This window comes from Paralichthys olivaceus, chromosome 16 (assembly GCF_024713975.1).
Source record: "Paralichthys olivaceus isolate ysfri-2021 chromosome 16, ASM2471397v2, whole genome shotgun sequence".
Taxonomy (NCBI): domain Eukaryota; kingdom Metazoa; phylum Chordata; class Actinopteri; order Pleuronectiformes; family Paralichthyidae; genus Paralichthys; species Paralichthys olivaceus.
The window spans coordinates 8,296,295-8,314,105 of NC_091108.1; the positions used below are offsets into that span (position 1 = coordinate 8,296,295).

Here is a 17,811-nt window from a genome sequence, read left to right on the forward strand (position 1 = left end):
TGATGGTGTGATTCCTACAATTTCGGGACAGGCCTGAATGACAAAATATGCAACACAACATTCGATACCGAGGTGGCTGGCAAGCACCAACCATGTGCACTGGACAGGCTCTTAGTGTAAATGTTTACAACCCCCCACTGAGCTCAGTGCTGCTGGGAGTCACTCTCATCAGGCTGAATGGGATTTAACATTGCCATGTGTAGTCTCTTGCTAGTTCCACCATTAAAACTGCCTTTGACTCGCCGTCAAACTTCTTTTCATAACAAATGACTGCTCTTCTCTACTATGTCATAAAATTGGCTGTTGTTAAGCGGCAAGCTCAACAACTTTCAGTATGGTCGGCACCTTTGTTTTAATATTTTGGGTTATTTATTTCAACAGAAAGTTGTCATTTAATTTAATTTTAAACAGAATTAGTCAAGACTTAAAATAAAGTTGTTTTTTTTCTTTTACAAAACCATAATTGGCAGATTGCATTACACATTTGAAGCGAAATTAATAAGTAATACAAACATAAATGTTGCATCAAGTGTATTACATATGTAGATAGAAGATATGACCAAAATTAATTTGTTGATTAAAAATTAATAAAAGATAATAAAACACTGTTTTACCATTAAAGCCTCTTGCATTCGATCGCACAATTAAAATGTGCCTGTAAAATAAACAACCATAAGATTGAATGTTTCTTTCAGACACATTTCTAAAGGATGAAGTGAAGCTTCTGCCTGTTAAACCTTTGAAATAAACAGTTTTGAGACCATTTTTTTAAATTTAGCATCATACTGACTTAATTAACATAAATTCAAATTATACTTTTTTATTATAATCAAGAAAAAGTTCAAAACCAACTTGAACTCCTTTTATGTGAAAAAAAGAGAAACCCATACATTTATAACAAACAAACTACAGTTATTGTGTGAGGACAGATTTATTAATGCAGCTTTCAAATGCCATCAGCTGAAATTCAAAGACGCATTATAATAGCTTTTCTTCACATGTCAACATATGCTGGAGGCACTAAATGAAGGTTTAGATGAGTAAATGTGAAATATCTAAAATGGTGTCAGGGACGACTCACTGTCATACAGTCTTAGATCTTGCCCTTTGTCACTGATATCTCCTGCATTTGAAGATAATACACAAGTTGTATTTGATTTTCCAATATCTCTGACTATACTAGATAGATGGAGCTGCAAATAAACAAGCATTATTTGTCGAGTAAATATATGCATGAACTTCAATTGATGGATAAATGAAAATAAATGGGAAAGCCTTAACACAACATTTATATTTTCTAAATCTAAATGGGACGAGTGTGTTGAAGAAGAGCCAGAAGGCATTAAGGCTGAAACTGCAAACCAAGGTGTAAATCGACTTAATGCCATCACATTTCCACCCTATTCATGCTTAAGAAAAGGGTTAGGAAAAGAGATTAGGTTATATATCTGCTGTCAGGGACTGAAGAGACCAAGTAGAGAACTTCCCCTAAACAGAATGATGATCAAACAGACATGCTTTAACAGACATGCTTCATAATCTCATCCGTTATTGTCCTCTCTCTGCCTTGACTACAGGTTCAGTGGAAAATCTTAGACAGGGGCAGATTAAATGTGTGATGAAATGTCTGAGAAATATGTGAGAATGCGCAATACGACGATGGTTGATTTTCTACCCACATGACGAACATAATCACTATTAGTAACACATATCCACATAAATATGATAATTCAAATTTTTAAACACATTTATTGGGTTCATATTGGAAATCATCACCATCTGATGGCATAGTTTTATGGATAATTACCGCCATAGAGATAATGCAGCATATGAAAGGGAAGCTTTGAGGCTTCTCCACTCACTGGGAGGAGAGTGCGTAGGTTTAGTTGTGCGTCTGAGCTGTGCCCAAAAGGCAAATATGTGGAAAGTTTGGTGACAAGCATTCAAGCATGTGGTTAACAAGATTGCATCTGGTGAGCAGAAAGTGTAGGATATAGCTTAACTACATATTTAAAGGGCACATTATTTTCACATTAAGTTCAATGCTATCCATAATCCTTCCAAATATAGACAGAAGTATTTCATTTTCAGTGGAAAATAATTATTCAAATACCCTATAGTGCAAATCCCATTAATTTAGTGCATGACACAGTTTTTGATTTCCTACCACAAAACAAAAAAACAGAGAAGAATCCAGCAAACATTAAAAATCTGTTGTCTTATTTTGGTAATCTGGCTGCTTACTGACAAGTAAATAATCAATACAAATAGTTCCGAAGTGTCTGAAAATAGACAGGCGATTTAAACTGTAACTAACAGCCATGCATTTTCCAGCTGCAGTGCAGTGTTGAGGAAATGACACCAGCTTTGATGGGTTGTATAGCTTTTGAGATGAGCCTCTTTATGCCGCTTGCAGTTCCATTATGGCTTTGTTCGAAAGCTTGTTTACCTGCTGATAACATACACTGGTGGATTCAGGAGCACCGATCCAAAATCTGCTGCCAAAGTCACTCAAGTCTCATTGTACTGCAGGAGGGGAAGAATGAAATGTTTATGCGGAGGGGAATGCAAATGCTAAATGTGAAATCAAACTATGGGACCAATAAGGGATCAGAATAACTTTGCCAGGTTTTATTTTTAGCCCAGTTGCAATGGTAGCTTTGTGGAACACTCCTCAGTTTAGCCTCTGTGCATCTGTGTGCTTAGGTTTTACTCAGCGGAGAAATGCTGTTCCAATTTAACAAAATGTTAAAACTGCAGATGATTATATTCTCGTTCAAATAAAGTGAAGGGAACACACTCTGATTCAATCATGCTACATCGCTGTAAATGACCCACCTGCTTGAGGAAAATATCCAAATACGCTGCCGTTTGTACGTTATAATATCAGGTATCAAATAACCAGCAGATCAAAAACTGCTCATCAGATCTCGTCGTTGTACATCACAAGAATATTTTTGGATTTCACTGTTAGAAAAGCTATGGTCTCAGGTCAAAGGAATAGCCCCTTGGTTTGCATATTAAAGAGGCTTTACTAGACCTCTGTTAGCCATGCATCCCCATGCAGGCAGGTCTCCAGGGGGCCAGCAGGGCCCCACAGACGGGCAACTAGGGGGCCAGGTGACCCTGTCTCTGAGGTTAGCAGGAAACACTAAAGAGGGATGGGCAGGGAGCTGAGGAGCCACTGAGTGCGAGTGTGCAAGGCTGGTGATGGCAGCTGTCAATGGTTTGGAAGGAGAAGCAGACAGATTGTGCGTTCTGTTGGTGCAGCCAGTTCGCCACCTGGCAGGCTTTTCCTTGTTAGAACTTCTTGCTGTTTCTGTTCTCATCAGAGAAATGTTTTTCCTCTTATCCTCTGTGTTCAGGGGGAAGTTAAATTTGTCAAAATGTTTAAAGATGTTTAGCGAAATGCAATTGTTTAAAGTGTGCTCAGTGCAATCCACAGAATTACTGCAGCTCAAATACAGTATAGAAAAAAAGCCCCATTCATTGATGGATGTAAACCTTGCCTTTCATAATTAAATCAAATTTACTACATACAGAATTAGAGAATGAACAGGGTCTGCCTTGTGAGTGTTGACTTTGAGTTACAATATTTAGCTGTGAGAAAAGGGACTGTGTTTTTAGGGGTGTGATTTGCTTATAAAAAAAATAATCTGTAACTTTCAAATCCCATCATAGCCGTAAACACAGCTCCACGTTGTTCAGTTGTTAAGAAAAATGCAAACGTAAAGCATGAACAGCTTAAAAGTACATTTAAAAATCAAATTTGGCAGTCGGTCCTTGTTCCAACAGGATTAAAAAAAAGTCTTTCATTTGATATAAATATATGCAAAGAGAGTGGTGTGGTGATCTGTGTGCCAGAGGTGGCGCTTTACTCTGGATATTCTGGCTTGGGCCTGTAAGGGACATAAATTAACATGAATTAACACATGCATGCAATAAGAAAATAATTAATTCAAGTTATCAGTCACCTCTTCCATTCCAGGAATCTGATTGACAAGATAAAGTAATGTGCAAACTGCTTCTCAAAGCTAACAGCCTGGAGCACCCCTCCTATTAGTTAGTCATTCCCTCAGTATCACACCCGGAATCTGTCATTTCACAATTTTCTCCTATAATGCATATGTGCCGCTCTCACCACTCCACTACAGCAACTGCCATATCACAAGTTGACACAGGGAAAGATACAATTTACGTCCAGTATTCAGTTCCATATACAGCGAGCATCTGAAGCAGACAGGTCAAGAATATGATACATGCTGTTCTCTCTAAAAATTGCTTTTGCGGGACAGGTATAAAAATAGTTTGTATCAATGAATTTATTCCATATTTCCCACCTTTCCATACGATGTAACCAAATCATATAACGAGTTTAAGTAAAACGTACACATTTATTGGGGTGCTAGGCCATTTTAATCTTTTATCTGTATTATTATTATTATTACCATTATTATGTATATACTACCTCTTTATTCTAACTATTTGTTTTCTGTTGTGTAGCATTTTCTCTATCAATCATATTATTATAATTATTAATACAATAATTATTATTATTATTATAAAACACTTGATAGGACCTGAGAGGCATGAGAGTAAGAAAAATCCTTGACAATTAAAGACAAGTAATTTCTTCATAAAATGTTATTTATATTCCCTAATATATATTCAGTCTTTTTCATATGAAGTCTAAGTTTTACTTATACCCTGTTGTTTTGTGCTTTTCTTTTTTCTTCAGATGAACCAGAACTATTAAACATCCAGAAGTTGACAAACTACCTGAAGATGAGTTGAGTCCAACAGTCAGGTGAGTTTAGCATCTCCATCTGTGTTGTGTTCGTCAGCGCTGCACGTTCACTCATAAAGACACAAGAGCCTGACAATGAACAAACCATCGTTAGAAACACTTTAATGACTAACTGTTGCCAGACAGATCAGTTAAAACCATCTTTATTTCAATCTGTTAACTTGTTGTGTGCTACGTTAGCTAGTTTAGCTAGTGCTAGCAGCTATAAGTAGCCTGACTTAGCCTAGTTCTTGTGTGTTAGCTGTATTCAACAGATCTGTGTGGTTTTGCTAAGTGTTGTGTTCTTGACTTGACAAAGTTCATTTCATATTTCATGTAGCTGGAAGCCATGTTGCTTTAGAGAGATACAGGTTACTCAGTAGTTCTACGTTAGCTATTAGCATCAGGATTTCTGAGTGACTACAGTATTCAATTCTAATTAGCTTTATTGACACAATGAATTAACGCTATGGCTAAATTATTAATTATAATAGTGTTTTTTAGTACCTGTTTGCTATGTTTCGTTCGCCACGTTTCCCTGATGATGATGAGATGTTACTGCTCAAATGGGAATGTACATGCTGTTCATTTAATTTGCTGAAAAGTGTATTAGCTTGTCAAATGTAGCTAACGTGGTTTTGAACTATGACCAAAGGGGCCGAAGTAAAAGCGAGCTGCAGAACCAAAGCAGCACACTAATCCCAATTTGGGTTGAAAGACATGTTTTTAAAAAAAAAAAAAAAAAAAAAAAGCTCCAGAGGAGGACGGAGTGCACAAAAGTTGTTCTGTTGCCTGAGTGTGGTGTCAGCCGGTCCCAGTCCCTGCGGCCCTCACCGAGCCGTGCGAGCCTGACGGGAAACTGACTGCAGCTCAGGACATGGCCTCGTTTGTTCACAGTCCCCCCTCTCTGAAAAGAGTTATGCTGTCTGTTTTTGAATGGACAGCGTTTTTCTTTGTGCGCTCGATCAAAACAGAGGGCAAAGTTAGTCAGCACGTTGCATAGCTTCTGCATTCTGATTCTTCAAGCCTCTTTTGTATGAAGTTTAGCACAATGTTTTACACTGTGCTGGACCTGAATGGCATGCTGGAGGTAGGAATCTTTTTTTTGGTTTTTTTAAAAAACCAAACTACAAAATAGAAAAGGATAGAATGTGTATTTCCTATCAGATTTGACTCATTCACGTTTCTGTAACAAAACTAAACAAGTAAAATGATCATATGGGCTTAGAAACTCAGCTATAATTCAGAAAATGACAGGGTGCAGGGTTGCTGAAATATTTATATGCTTTTATCTGATCTATTTCCTAACCACAAGGTATTTGCCTGCGAATCCCTGGCACTTTTGATATTACCTGAAGGCAAATGGTATATAGATTTATACAAGTTATTTACAACAACAGCCAAACCATTCCTCTGGAAACTAGGCTGCAGATCAAAGGATTGTTTTGATCTCTACTTAGCATATTTGTTTAACCTAGCCAGTGATTCTGAAAAGTGCACAAGCTTTTCGGTGATATGCAGAGCACCCTTTATCCGTCTTTTTCTTCTGTTAGCTCTGGATTTAAGTACTTTCTGTATTTAGGAGACAACTGGATTTGCCAGCTTTTGAAATTTAGTTGCCCACTGCTAGCAGTCTTGGCACTCAGAAATAGATAACTAGGTATGTTCCACTGCTAATCCTGATCGGCCTTGTAATAGAATTTGCGGACTGTACAGCACTCAATTAGGGCATAATGTGCTATTTTTATTTCCTTTAAGTTGGATTAAATGTGAAAACATGTTTGTTTTTTTCTGTTTCCATCTGCTGGTTACTGTGTGGGTACTTTGCTAAAGTATTGTTTTATACTGTTTCAATCACAACCACTCTCTCCATACAGGACTGCAAAATGTCAGGAGAAAAACAATGTCCAAGCGGTCTCTAAAAAAGATGCCAGGTCAATCAGGAAATTTTCTGGAATGCTTAAGAGAATGCATATGCACACAATGCCCTAATTCTCTCTTACTTTGGGTTTGCGAAAGATGAGCCCAGGTTTATTGAGAGCCAAAAAAGGGGGCAGATGGCTCACAAGAGGGATAAACCTGGGAAGTCATGCTGTAAATGTGTTTTACAGAAAACAATGAAAGGAGCGGACAAAGCGATTGTGGCAAAGTCCTTTGGAAAATGGAAAAGCAGCTCTCTAAGGTCCAGGACCATGGAGAAGCCGGATGAGCCGTCCGAGGAGAGTAAGGAGGAGAGCCTTTCCAACTGCACCTGTGAAGCCCCCCAACTCGGCAAGAAACCAGTTGGTAAAAGTACCATATTTTCTTATTTCAAGTCTATTCATACTGCCGTGTCTCCCAGCTTATTTTTCTCGTGGCAATTTTAATTATTACAGTGGTGACTTGTTTTTTTTTTGCTTCTTTTTTTCCATTTGACTCTGTGGCCTGCCATATCCAGTGAACAAACAAACCACATTGTTGGGCAGGAGAATTCCTTTTGAGGGAAAGTGTGTCTCCAATGATACAGTGTTGCCAGAAAAAGACAAAGCAAAAAATAGCAAACACAAAAACAGTCACAGGTGCATGGGAAAAAGAGAGAACCGAGTGAATGGTCACTGTGGTCCCCAGGAGGTCTTTCAGTGTTAGCCAGTGCGGTGGGTGGACTTCTGACAAGGACGTTGGTTAGCAGCCAGGTGGAGTGTGTAACTGAGAATGCTCCTGTTTATTCTTTTCACATGCTAATGTGCCTCCTATGTGACTTTAATGCTGCAAAACTTTTTCTCTGAGTTATTATTTTTGTTGTTGCAATACTGTCACAGTAGTGGGCTGATTCAAAGGCTCCACTCTCTTTTATATAGGTTTGAGATACAGTGATGTAGAGATATATTTACCATGCTGTACATATTCACTGCCTGAAGGCATAAACATATGGCTTCTAAATCCATGAACCAGACCAGAGAAAAGGAGCAGATCACATTATGTGTTGAATGTATGATTATGAGACATGATTTTTACAATCCAGCTATATACACAAACATTTTAACTGAACAATAGGGCTTCTGTCTGTATGTTGATTTATTTTACATTTAGTAATGTAACAAAGTAACATTTTCCAGAAGAAATACTTATATTCTCGATGATATTTTTTATCTTATTTGGCTCTTCGGTCTATTATGTCCCATATTGTGTAAAATGTTTACTACAGTGTTCTATCTTAGAGAAGATTTTTATGCTTCCAAAAAACTGAAATCAGGCGTCTGACACTGTCATGAAAGACGACACGAGGGCCCAAGTTGTGAGCAAATGCACCCCTATGTGGACAAAGTAAGAACAGTGGGGTATTTAGATGAAACACTCAGGCCATGCAGTCCTCCTATCAAACTGTTTAGTATAATGGGTATCACAGTAAATGTACTTTAAAATATATCTTAAGCTTTCATTAGTGGTTCATGAGCCAGTCTAATGTCTAATTCAGCCACACAAAAGAGCAATGTGGCCTCACACTATAGTTCTTTCCATACCTTGTAGCGTACAACTCTAAATAGCTTCAAAGGCATCGCATCTGCCATCTGCACTTCTAGGAACTCTTCTGCATAACCATTAAAACAAGCTGTCTCAGAGGACATCGTTCGTATTTCAGCCTCAACCCTGAATTACTGTGTGTTCATTATAATTATAAGGGAGGAGTGTTGCCAGGCTAGCCCGCAGAATGCCAGGTGCACACTTCCATAATCTACCATTTTAAACAAGTCAGAGCATTAACAGCAGTATCTATGTTCTATTCAGCCATTAGTTCACTTTGGCTTTCATGCCCAAACTCGCATCCGTCATCCGAACATTTTGTATACCACAACAGACATACAGGGAGAAAGTGCAATACTTTGTAGTGTTCCATTTTCCTAAGCCTGCTTAGGTTATGTGACTGAGCCATGCCGCTGTGTGAAATTTTATCCCGATACTGGCACTGTATCCTTGTGAGGGAGTCTTGTAAAATAGGTTTACTTAGCGCCTTTGCTGGCATTTTCCGAAGATAGCAAATGCACAAACACTGTCCATGATCGGATTAACTGTTCAACAAAATGATGTAACTCTTTGTCTTTCTTGTGTGGCATAGGTTTCTGTGCTTAAGTTTAGTGGTCATCCACAAGAGAATAGAAACATTTGAAATCCAGTCACATCCCTATAATCCATATATTACAAATAAAATAGATGACAGCCTTGGTTAATTGCAACCTTTGTCATACGAATATGACATGTGACTGCCCAGAGTGAATCACTCAGCCAACCTATTCACTAGAAATTTTAAGATACCACCTGAAACCACAACAACAACGATCTTTAATTAACACAGGTCCTAATTTGTAAGGCATATAAATTTGAACTTTGCCTGATGTTCCTCTCTGGTGTCGAGGCACAGGATTTAAATTGCATGTGATAAGTGTGAAAGATTTTTTAAGCATCCATATACACTATAAAGTACGCTATGCCAAGTACACAGAGAACATGAATTTGGACCTGAGGACATATAGCTATACATCCAGAGTCACAAGGTATGTCAAGACAAAATCTTAATTACACAATTTATGACAGGAATCAGTTGAAATATCTCCATGGATCTCGCTTATTTACATTTTAATTACTACTATTACTTATTCTTATTTTTTGGATGTGACCATAGCAAGCCCAATTCCTCTCCTACACTAAAAGGGAGCAAAATGACTGTTTTCCACTGGAGGTTTAGATGCTTGTTTATCACTTTTAAATACCATCATCTTTGCTGAAATCCCCTCTCAAAAGAACCTTTCACTTGCTGGAATAAATTCAAATTAAAATTTAAATCCCTCTTTGCATTTCTTCAGCCTTTTTTAAAATAGCTGCCTCCTTTTAGAAAGCTGTTTATGTAGTGATCTGTTCATAATCCAGTTTGTTTCTCAACAGCGAAAAACACAGAAATCGTATTATCACTATCTTGGAGAGATGATGCGAGAAATCAGGAAGTATAAATGTCTGGATCTGTTGAAGTTTTCAAAGTTGTAAAGCTGAAGAGTGAGGAAAAAAGCCTTTCAATAAAGTCCTCTGTAAAACTGCGATTTGACTTGCAAATATGCATAAATATAAAGTACATTGTGCTGTGATAACTCAAAAAACATTTCACCTGCCTTTTGCAGAGCCAACCTAAAGACTGACAATATGGGCTCATTCAACAATACACAACATTTTGGCATGTTTCAGGTAGTATTTCTCGAATACTGTGGGTAGATAGGTCAATAGGAGATGTTCTTGTGTGTGACATGCAGCTATTGAAGAGAGAGCTGGAAGATTAACCCTTGGCACTGTCGCTGACAAGTCACAACAGCTCTCTCTAATCTGAGGAGGTGCTCTCCTTCCAATAAACCCGGGAAAAACAATATCTAATCAGAAAGGTAACAAACAGAAACAGCAGACGTTCACATGCAATGCCTTTTGATAACGACCCATTTCAGGGGTAAAACGATTCAGAAGAGGCCATAGGGAAATGTAATTCGCTCAAGTTAGATTGGATTTATTGTTTGGAAACAAATTATAATTGTGTCTCAAGAAAGTTAACCAAGATCTAAACAAAAGGAAATCAATGACCCACCCCCATTAATCACTCAAAGCCAGCTACTTGTGCTGAAGAAACTTACTTCATAATCAATTTCTTTGTTTTGCTCAAAGGGCATTTGCATTTTAGTTCATGTCAGCAAGCTTCCCATATCTGGCACAATCAAAAAACCCAAGCCATCAACATTAATGAAGTTTCTTTCTATTCATTCAAGTGCATGTCTCTGAATGCGCAAGATGATTTTAGCTTATTATGTAAACTGGCCCACAAATATTTTAAAGACAGAATAAAATCACGGTTGAGCAGTAGATTTAACTTTTTTAAAGCCTTTCATTATTTCCGATGTCACAGTTAAACATGTGAGACACATCAACTCAGACGTTTTTCTTTTAGTCTTAATGACTTAGAATGAACCAATATCTGTTCCTTAGGATCTTGCAATTGAGCGCCCACGGGACTTCTGAGACCAGACAGAAATGCCTCCCCTTAGTTGTGTCTAGACATACTATTATGGCCACCAAGGTCATTATCAAAGCATGCATTATACACACCTGTTACCATTGTTTAGATGCCCGTTTTTGGCTGAACATCCAAGCTCCTATCTTGCCATTTATAGGCATGTCTGCTTCATTGTCTGAATAGAAAAGATGGGCAGGGACCCCCCAGAGACACCCAGATCTGGACCTAACCTCTCAATGACACAACACAATGAGTCCACGGCCCATGAACTACAAAAGGCACACATCGACTGACCAGTCGAGCATTGATTTCTTAGATGTAAGCAATCAGATGCTCTCATTTGAGGGGAGGTGCATGTAGAGAGCAAGTAGTGACTAGTAATGAATGATTCATTTTGACTGATAAAGTAGAGGATTTAGACCTGCGGGGGGGGGGGGTGCTGAGACATTGACTGACCAGTCAGGCACTGATTTCTTAGTAATCAGTAAATGTAGAGAAGCAGAAACGATGAGTAATAAATTATGCATTTTACTGCAATTGTATAAATACTTGTTAAATCAAAACATTTCAATAACCATTTTATGGATCCATGTGGTTTTAGGAAAGATGGGTTAACTTTTGTCTTCATGCACACTTGCTCAGTGTTTCATGCAATTTTTACATGACAGGAGACCATGTTTGGTCACATTACATCTTTTAAACCTCTATTTTTAGCCACTCCACAATTTTATTATTCCACTAGGCCCACCTGAAAGTGTTATATTGTTAGTTTTGAACAACAAAATCAAATATAACTGGAGTCCTAGTTCCAAGGGTATCAGTAAAAGGCAAAGACGGAATACATCCTATATTTGTCCATAAAACATTTCAGATGTTATTGAAGTGTCTTCAAAGGACACTGAATAAACATGTTGTAAGGTTGCCCACGGTCACACACAAATCGGCCCAAAGGGGATTGCTGGGAAGTAATCTAATCATTCCTTTTAACTGAAACGCACTGACATGCAGTGTAGATAATGATCCCCATGAAAAATGTACTGTATTTTCAAAAGAATAGTTCCTGTCTGCTGACATTAACATAAAGATAGTTCTGCATCCTGGAGCCACATCAACAACATGTACTTATGTTTGGTTCCTCACATTTGCATATGCAAATAATTTTTAAAACATTTAATTCTGTGCTTTTATGGGACTTTCTGTGATGAACAAGCGGCATCAAGTGGTTGCACAATGAGGGTTCAGTAGCACCAAAAAGAAGCATTTGTGCCATTTTAGACCAAGCTTAAAGCATTACAGCTGAAATTAACCACAGTTTAATATAGATTTTTACACATCTATCACATTCAATGGCACAGTATGAATATGCATTGTTGTTTTGCTGTACGGGCTGCCATGTGTAATTAGTCACGTTGCTTTGTCGGAGTCAGGGGCGGGGTGTTGAGCGATGGAGTTTGTTGAAGTTCTACTGCTGACATTTTGATCCTGTTGTGCATTAGAAGAATACAGTTAAACATATTTGTGTAGGTTTCACAGGAGGAAGGTATAGTGCTCAAAACAACAGGGTGCTGTGACACTTCACTTTGCTTACATAATTTGCAGCAGGATGCAAAAAGCTTTTAGACACAGATGTGACCCATTGTAATACCTTTCTAAATGCAATCAAACACTTTCTACAAATATGAGCAGGACTTTTCAAATGTGAACCTTTGTTTGACATGTAATTTTGTCCAACCCACTCTTTCATTTCTCCATCAGCTCTCCACAGTTATGCCCACATTTTCAGTTGGTGAAATAGCTTGACAAAAAAATAGTTTTTGGTCCATGCTGACTCTGAATCAGGTCTCCCTTGTTTTTTTTAGGGATTTGAACAGATGTTTGAGCCACACACATTTTTTCTACACGTTGTTACAGTGGTGTTCAATATGTTGCTTTCTCACAATTTGTCAAGACTGCATTACATGAGTTGATTCTTTTCATGTTTTCCCTCAGTAACACTGATGTCTAGTTCAGGACATGAAGTAATCATCCATAGAACAAGCGCGTTGTGTCCTCACAGCGAGATTGTCTGCATCAGCAAACAAAGAACATGTTATTTGATAAGACGCTTAGATAGATGATTCTTTACTTTCATATGTCTGTATGATTATCAGGCACAAATGCTGAAAAGAGGGGAAACAGAGCAGGTCTGCCTTCTTTGTATGTCTCTTTCACTGTGTACCATGAATTGGCTCTTGAAGACAGTTAGAAATTAGACTTTCAAATGAGGCATTAAACAAGGTGATGGTCAACTGCCAAACCTTAAGTAATGATATTCTCCATTCTCAAGTCCCCAGCCTTGCATAATCAAATGCACAAATCACAGAAAAAAGAACTGAAAATACATTATTATTACATATTGTGTTCACACGTCAGTCTCCGGGGACCTGGGGGGACATCAGCGGGAGATAAGCGTGTTTGGGTGGCCCCTACCATCAGCTGGGGAAGGGCTAGGCTTGGATATAGAGGGGGGGCCCCTTATGGGTATCACTTATTTTAAATCCTGAGCCACACCATGCCCCCCCCCCTTTTGCCCCCCTCGCCCCAGGCTCCACCCAGAAGTGTGGTTGCCTTTGTCATTGTAATCTGGCCCTGTTTGCTAAACGCTTCCACTGTTTACTCTCTGCTATGGGGGCTTGTATGAACAGGAGTCAGCAGGACGCAGGGTGACATCACTTTGGCTGGGGGGGTGTTTGAAAATCTGCATTTGTGATTTCTCGGGGCCCCCTTCTTCTTTTATTCTTCCCGTCTCTATCCAGGCCTGTCGAACGCATGAGCTAACCCAGGAGGCTAACATGGCCTACAGGGAGGAATTACACCTAATTACTTGAATAACTGCTAGGCAGCAGCCTTCCATAGTCACCAAAAATCATTTCCAGGTCTCTGCCTTTCACTGATAGCCAGACGTCTTGTGACGGAAAACCTCGGACAAAGCTTCTACATTCAAATGGTCCAGGAGAAATGAAACAGGCTGACAGGTACAAACATTAAAAAGGGGGGAAATCAAATTAACAGACAAGGATTTCATATCATCTATTTTTGTTGTTGCCGTAGCGATAAAGTCGCAGACATTGAAACTGGTCTGTTGAGCCATTGTTATCATCCCTGGCCATCTGCTGCTGAGGAGTGACATTCCCTCTCATTTGCATGATGAGTGATGTATGAGGAGCTTGGGAGGGTATATGCCCCGGTCTTATGACAAAGCAAGTGAAAGTTGTTTTTAAATCCATAGAAAAAGGATCGATATATGAATAAGGCTGGATGGAGTTTTTAAAAAATATATATTTTTAATGAAAATAGGAATAATTCACCTGTAAGTGTTTTGTCTGTGCATGTGAGCGTTTTGCCTGCATGTATGTTGTATCCACACGGAGCGCACACAAATCTGTGGTGCATGTGTCTGTGCGAGTATATGCGCGCATGAGTAGAGGCTAGTGCGCATCTGCCTTCTTCTGTGCATGTTTGTGTGTTTTGCGGATGTGGGAGTAGAGCAAGGAGGGGGGTTGGTGGCTGTTGATGTGCAAATGTGCATCATGTTGAAGGGCTGTGAATGGGGAGGTGTGACGTAAAAAGGGACCCGAACGCAGGTGCTTATCTCGAGGCTGTCAAAGGCACAGTATGTCATATTCCTGGGGACTACCTTTCAAAGGCACAGCACCGGCTCAGCTATCAAGAAACAGGGAGAAAATCAAACTTTTTGGATCACAGCACTAGGTTGGTGTCAAAGTTATTTATATTTAATATAATGTCAGTTTGGTCAGCATTTACCATCACTGATACTCAGCATCGCATATGTGAACGATAGCCTTTTCAGCTCGTGCTGTTAGATGCTGTCATGTGAGACTCAAAACAGGAGCTGAAATGTTAGTTTCAGTGTTAGAAACTTACTCAGATTTCAACTTTGATTGTATTCAGCTGCTAAACTCCTTTTCTATGGATTTTTATATTACGATGTGAAGCAGGATTTTGCTGCCATTTGTATTTGAACCATTCAAATATTGCCCCGGTGATGAACATTGTTTGCCTGATACAAATCAGTGTTCCTAAAATCTTTGCTGGAAAGTGAGTCTAGCTTCTGTCCAGGTTTTAGACAGTTTGAGAGGAGATTAAATGAGATTAAATAACTGTTTTTTGAGATGCATGACCTATTTTTGATCATCCAGATAGCATGTGATACTGTCTACCTAGATTAAATTCACAGCATTTGTGTAGAGTATAAGCTTGTCTTAGAAGAACACATGTTTGTATTGTATGTAGAGACAAAGCATTGTCAGGTTGCCTGTGGCTTTAACAGTAACAGCTGTACATACAAGACCACTGAGCCTAATGCACTTAAACATTGACTCTGTGTTCCAATAATATATTTGAACAGTCAGTGAAGTATTTTATTGCATCCTGTTGTGGCTGTCGGTAATTTGAGTTTTAACTCCAGTAAAGTTCAAAAACTACATTTGAATGTAAAATGTCAAGTGAAAGCAAAAATAATCTACAAATCAGTTTTTGTGTTTTACTCCAGGAGCAAATCTAAGATTTGATTCGATTTATCTATTTTGGACGAACTATAACATTGTGTTCTGATTTTCTGTAATTATTCACATTGTAAACCTGGTAAAGTTCGAAGCTAATTCAGCAAACGCTGAATGTTGTGCGATAATAATACAGTCGACCATGAACTTTTGTGTTAAACGTGGGCAGGTCTCAGCTTTGAACAAATTCTGTTGGGCCAAAGCACTCGACAGTCTCCAGGGCAACTATTGATTTAGGAGAATGATGCTGGTTAGAAAAGTTCATCATTTACCAGTAACTTGCGGCACACTAATGGCTCAAAATCTGCACATATGACCCAACTTTGAGTTATTCATTGTTAAAGAAAAGTAAGAATTTTTTAAGATTCGATGATGAATTTATAGTTCACCTGATGTTATCACAACTTTAATGTCCTTTTTAAAGAAAAAAAACAATATAGCCTAGAATCAAAAAATATGTTTTGTAAAGTAACAATATCTCATCCTTAATGTAAACTAACATCTCCTATATGACATGGTAATATATCTATCTCCATGTCTTTCTGAGACATTACACTCTGTGATTGAGGTGTTAAATATCTTTTAGATTCTGGTGAGTTTCTGTGGAAAATATATAAAATCTTCTGTACTAAAATAAACCGAAATGCCAGTTGTCATTCTGCCTCCGTTAGCCTCCATTTAATCACAACTCCATCAGCTTATTTCTGTCATCTCCCATCTCTTAATAAACATGAAAAGAGCAACAAAAGACATTAGATAACGCAGCATTGTGTGACTGTCTCGTACAACGCTAATGAAAAAGTTTGTAAGTTATGTAGAGATGTTAACCTGGGAGACATCAGTCAGGTTACAAAGTTGCTCCTCTACACAGTGTTTTAATCACAGTGGCAGCACAGACTATGGCAGGGATGTGTGGTAAAGCAGTGATAAGTAAGAGGCATTATTCCTCTGTGCTCCACACCCTCCTCTTCAAACGACAGGGACGTCAGTTGCTACACAACACGTTAATGTCACGTCTGTTCACCTCCAGGAACTGTCCATGGTACCTGCTGCCCAGAAAACCTGGATTCACAAACTTATTCCCGTAGTTACAATAAACATAAACGTCTGTAATGGAAATTTTGATTTGTATATATAAGAAAAGAAATCTATGAGAAAGAAATATGAAATTAAAATAAAGTTCAAGATATAAAATTAAAAAAAAAAAAATTTCAATCGCTTGATTTCATTTTAAGTCAACTGCCGTCGGGGTGCCCACTATGTAAACGACCAAATCCGAAGAATAAAGCTAAGCATACATGTCAAACTAAAATGCACCGTGTTACCTGTTTTTGCCCTATGCTCCAACTTCAGTTAGTTAATCCAGGGAAATGAATTATGTGGATTTAACTCAACAAGGTCTCAGAAACGATCCATCTGCTGTTGAGCAGCTGGTGAAAGGATAAATGTAATTAATTACTTAACTTTTGAACAGTATTCCAGAAAAGCTGTGCTGTTTATGGAAAAAAATGTAAAGCAACACTGTGAACAATACCTTTCAAATGTAATTATTTTTTCTCATAGCTCATTAGCTTTTTGAAATTTAAATAGTATTTCAGTGTAGCCTATAGTATAAGTTAAAATTGGTCTGGTGTAAATGTATAATCCATAGTGTCAGGATGGTTTTATTATAAAAATATATCACTCTGAAATAATAACATATCAATTTAAAATCATCCTGTTATAAATTAAATATGATATTATATGACTAGAAATCTAGATAACAGTAATCCTCATTTAAACAATGATATATAAGCTCATACTTACATTTTGATAATTTTTGTGGATTGATCCTATCAGTCATTTAGTGGTAATTATTTGAAAAATTGAAAATCTTAATAAAATGGTAGGATTGAGAATAATATAGGATTGTATAAAATGTCAGTCATATTTTCTGGTTTTGTGCTACATTAAAGATAAATTATGTAAAAATGTTAGTAAGGTGAAATCAGGTGGGATTCTCAACAACAGAAAAGCCCTTTTAGCGAATAGTTATATTTGTTTGACAGGGCAAGACTATGAAATGTTCCCAATTAATATTACATGGGATTTTTTTCCGCCTTTCTTTTTTCTAAATATATTTCCGAATTTACCTTGATTGTAATGTACCTCATTGGCTGTGGTTTTGTTTATTGGCCTAACTATAAAGGATCTGCTTATACCCTTGTGGGTTGGGAAGAATTAGGATTTATGAATTTATTTCCTCTGTTGTATTGTTTAAACAGCTTTGGTTTAGTTTTGATCCCTTCCTCTTGCCTTTGAGGCTGTTCCACGGTGTCAGCTGTTGACTGATAGTAAGAGAACTGCCTCACAGTGTGAATGAAAGAAAACTAGCGGTTGGTAAACACTGATAAGGGATAAATAGAAAGCGGTCAGGCAGAGATAGTTCTGTGGGAGCCCAG

The 17,811-nt window shown here is 38.0% G+C and overlaps 1 protein-coding gene and 1 long non-coding RNA gene across 3 annotated transcripts in view; one reads left to right on the forward strand and one right to left on the reverse strand.

Moving 5' to 3' along the window:
• Positions 1-918: 918 nt before the first annotated feature.
• Positions 919-5,433, reverse strand: LOC109637464 (uncharacterized). The gene is made up of 3 exons (XR_002203269.2): positions 5,294-5,433; positions 4,780-4,876; positions 919-3,899 (listed from the first exon to the last, which is right to left on the reverse strand). It is a non-coding gene; the product is annotated as an uncharacterized lncRNA (long non-coding RNA).
• A 304-nt stretch (positions 5,434-5,737) lies between these two features.
• The window catches only part of st18 (ST18 C2H2C-type zinc finger transcription factor), a 40,053-nt gene continuing 27,979 nt past the window's right edge, over positions 5,738-17,811 (forward strand). Inside the window, exons 1-2 of one of the 2 annotated variants that reach the window (XM_020099787.2) lie at positions 5,738-5,876; positions 6,898-7,072. In XM_020099787.2, the coding sequence (XP_019955346.1) occupies positions 5,823-5,876; positions 6,898-7,072 (229 nt within the window). In that variant the 5' untranslated portion in view covers positions 5,738-5,822. Of the gene's footprint in view, positions 5,877-6,897; positions 7,073-13,405; positions 14,559-17,811 lie in introns of those variants that run through there. The other variant, XM_020099828.2, reaches the window with a different exon arrangement.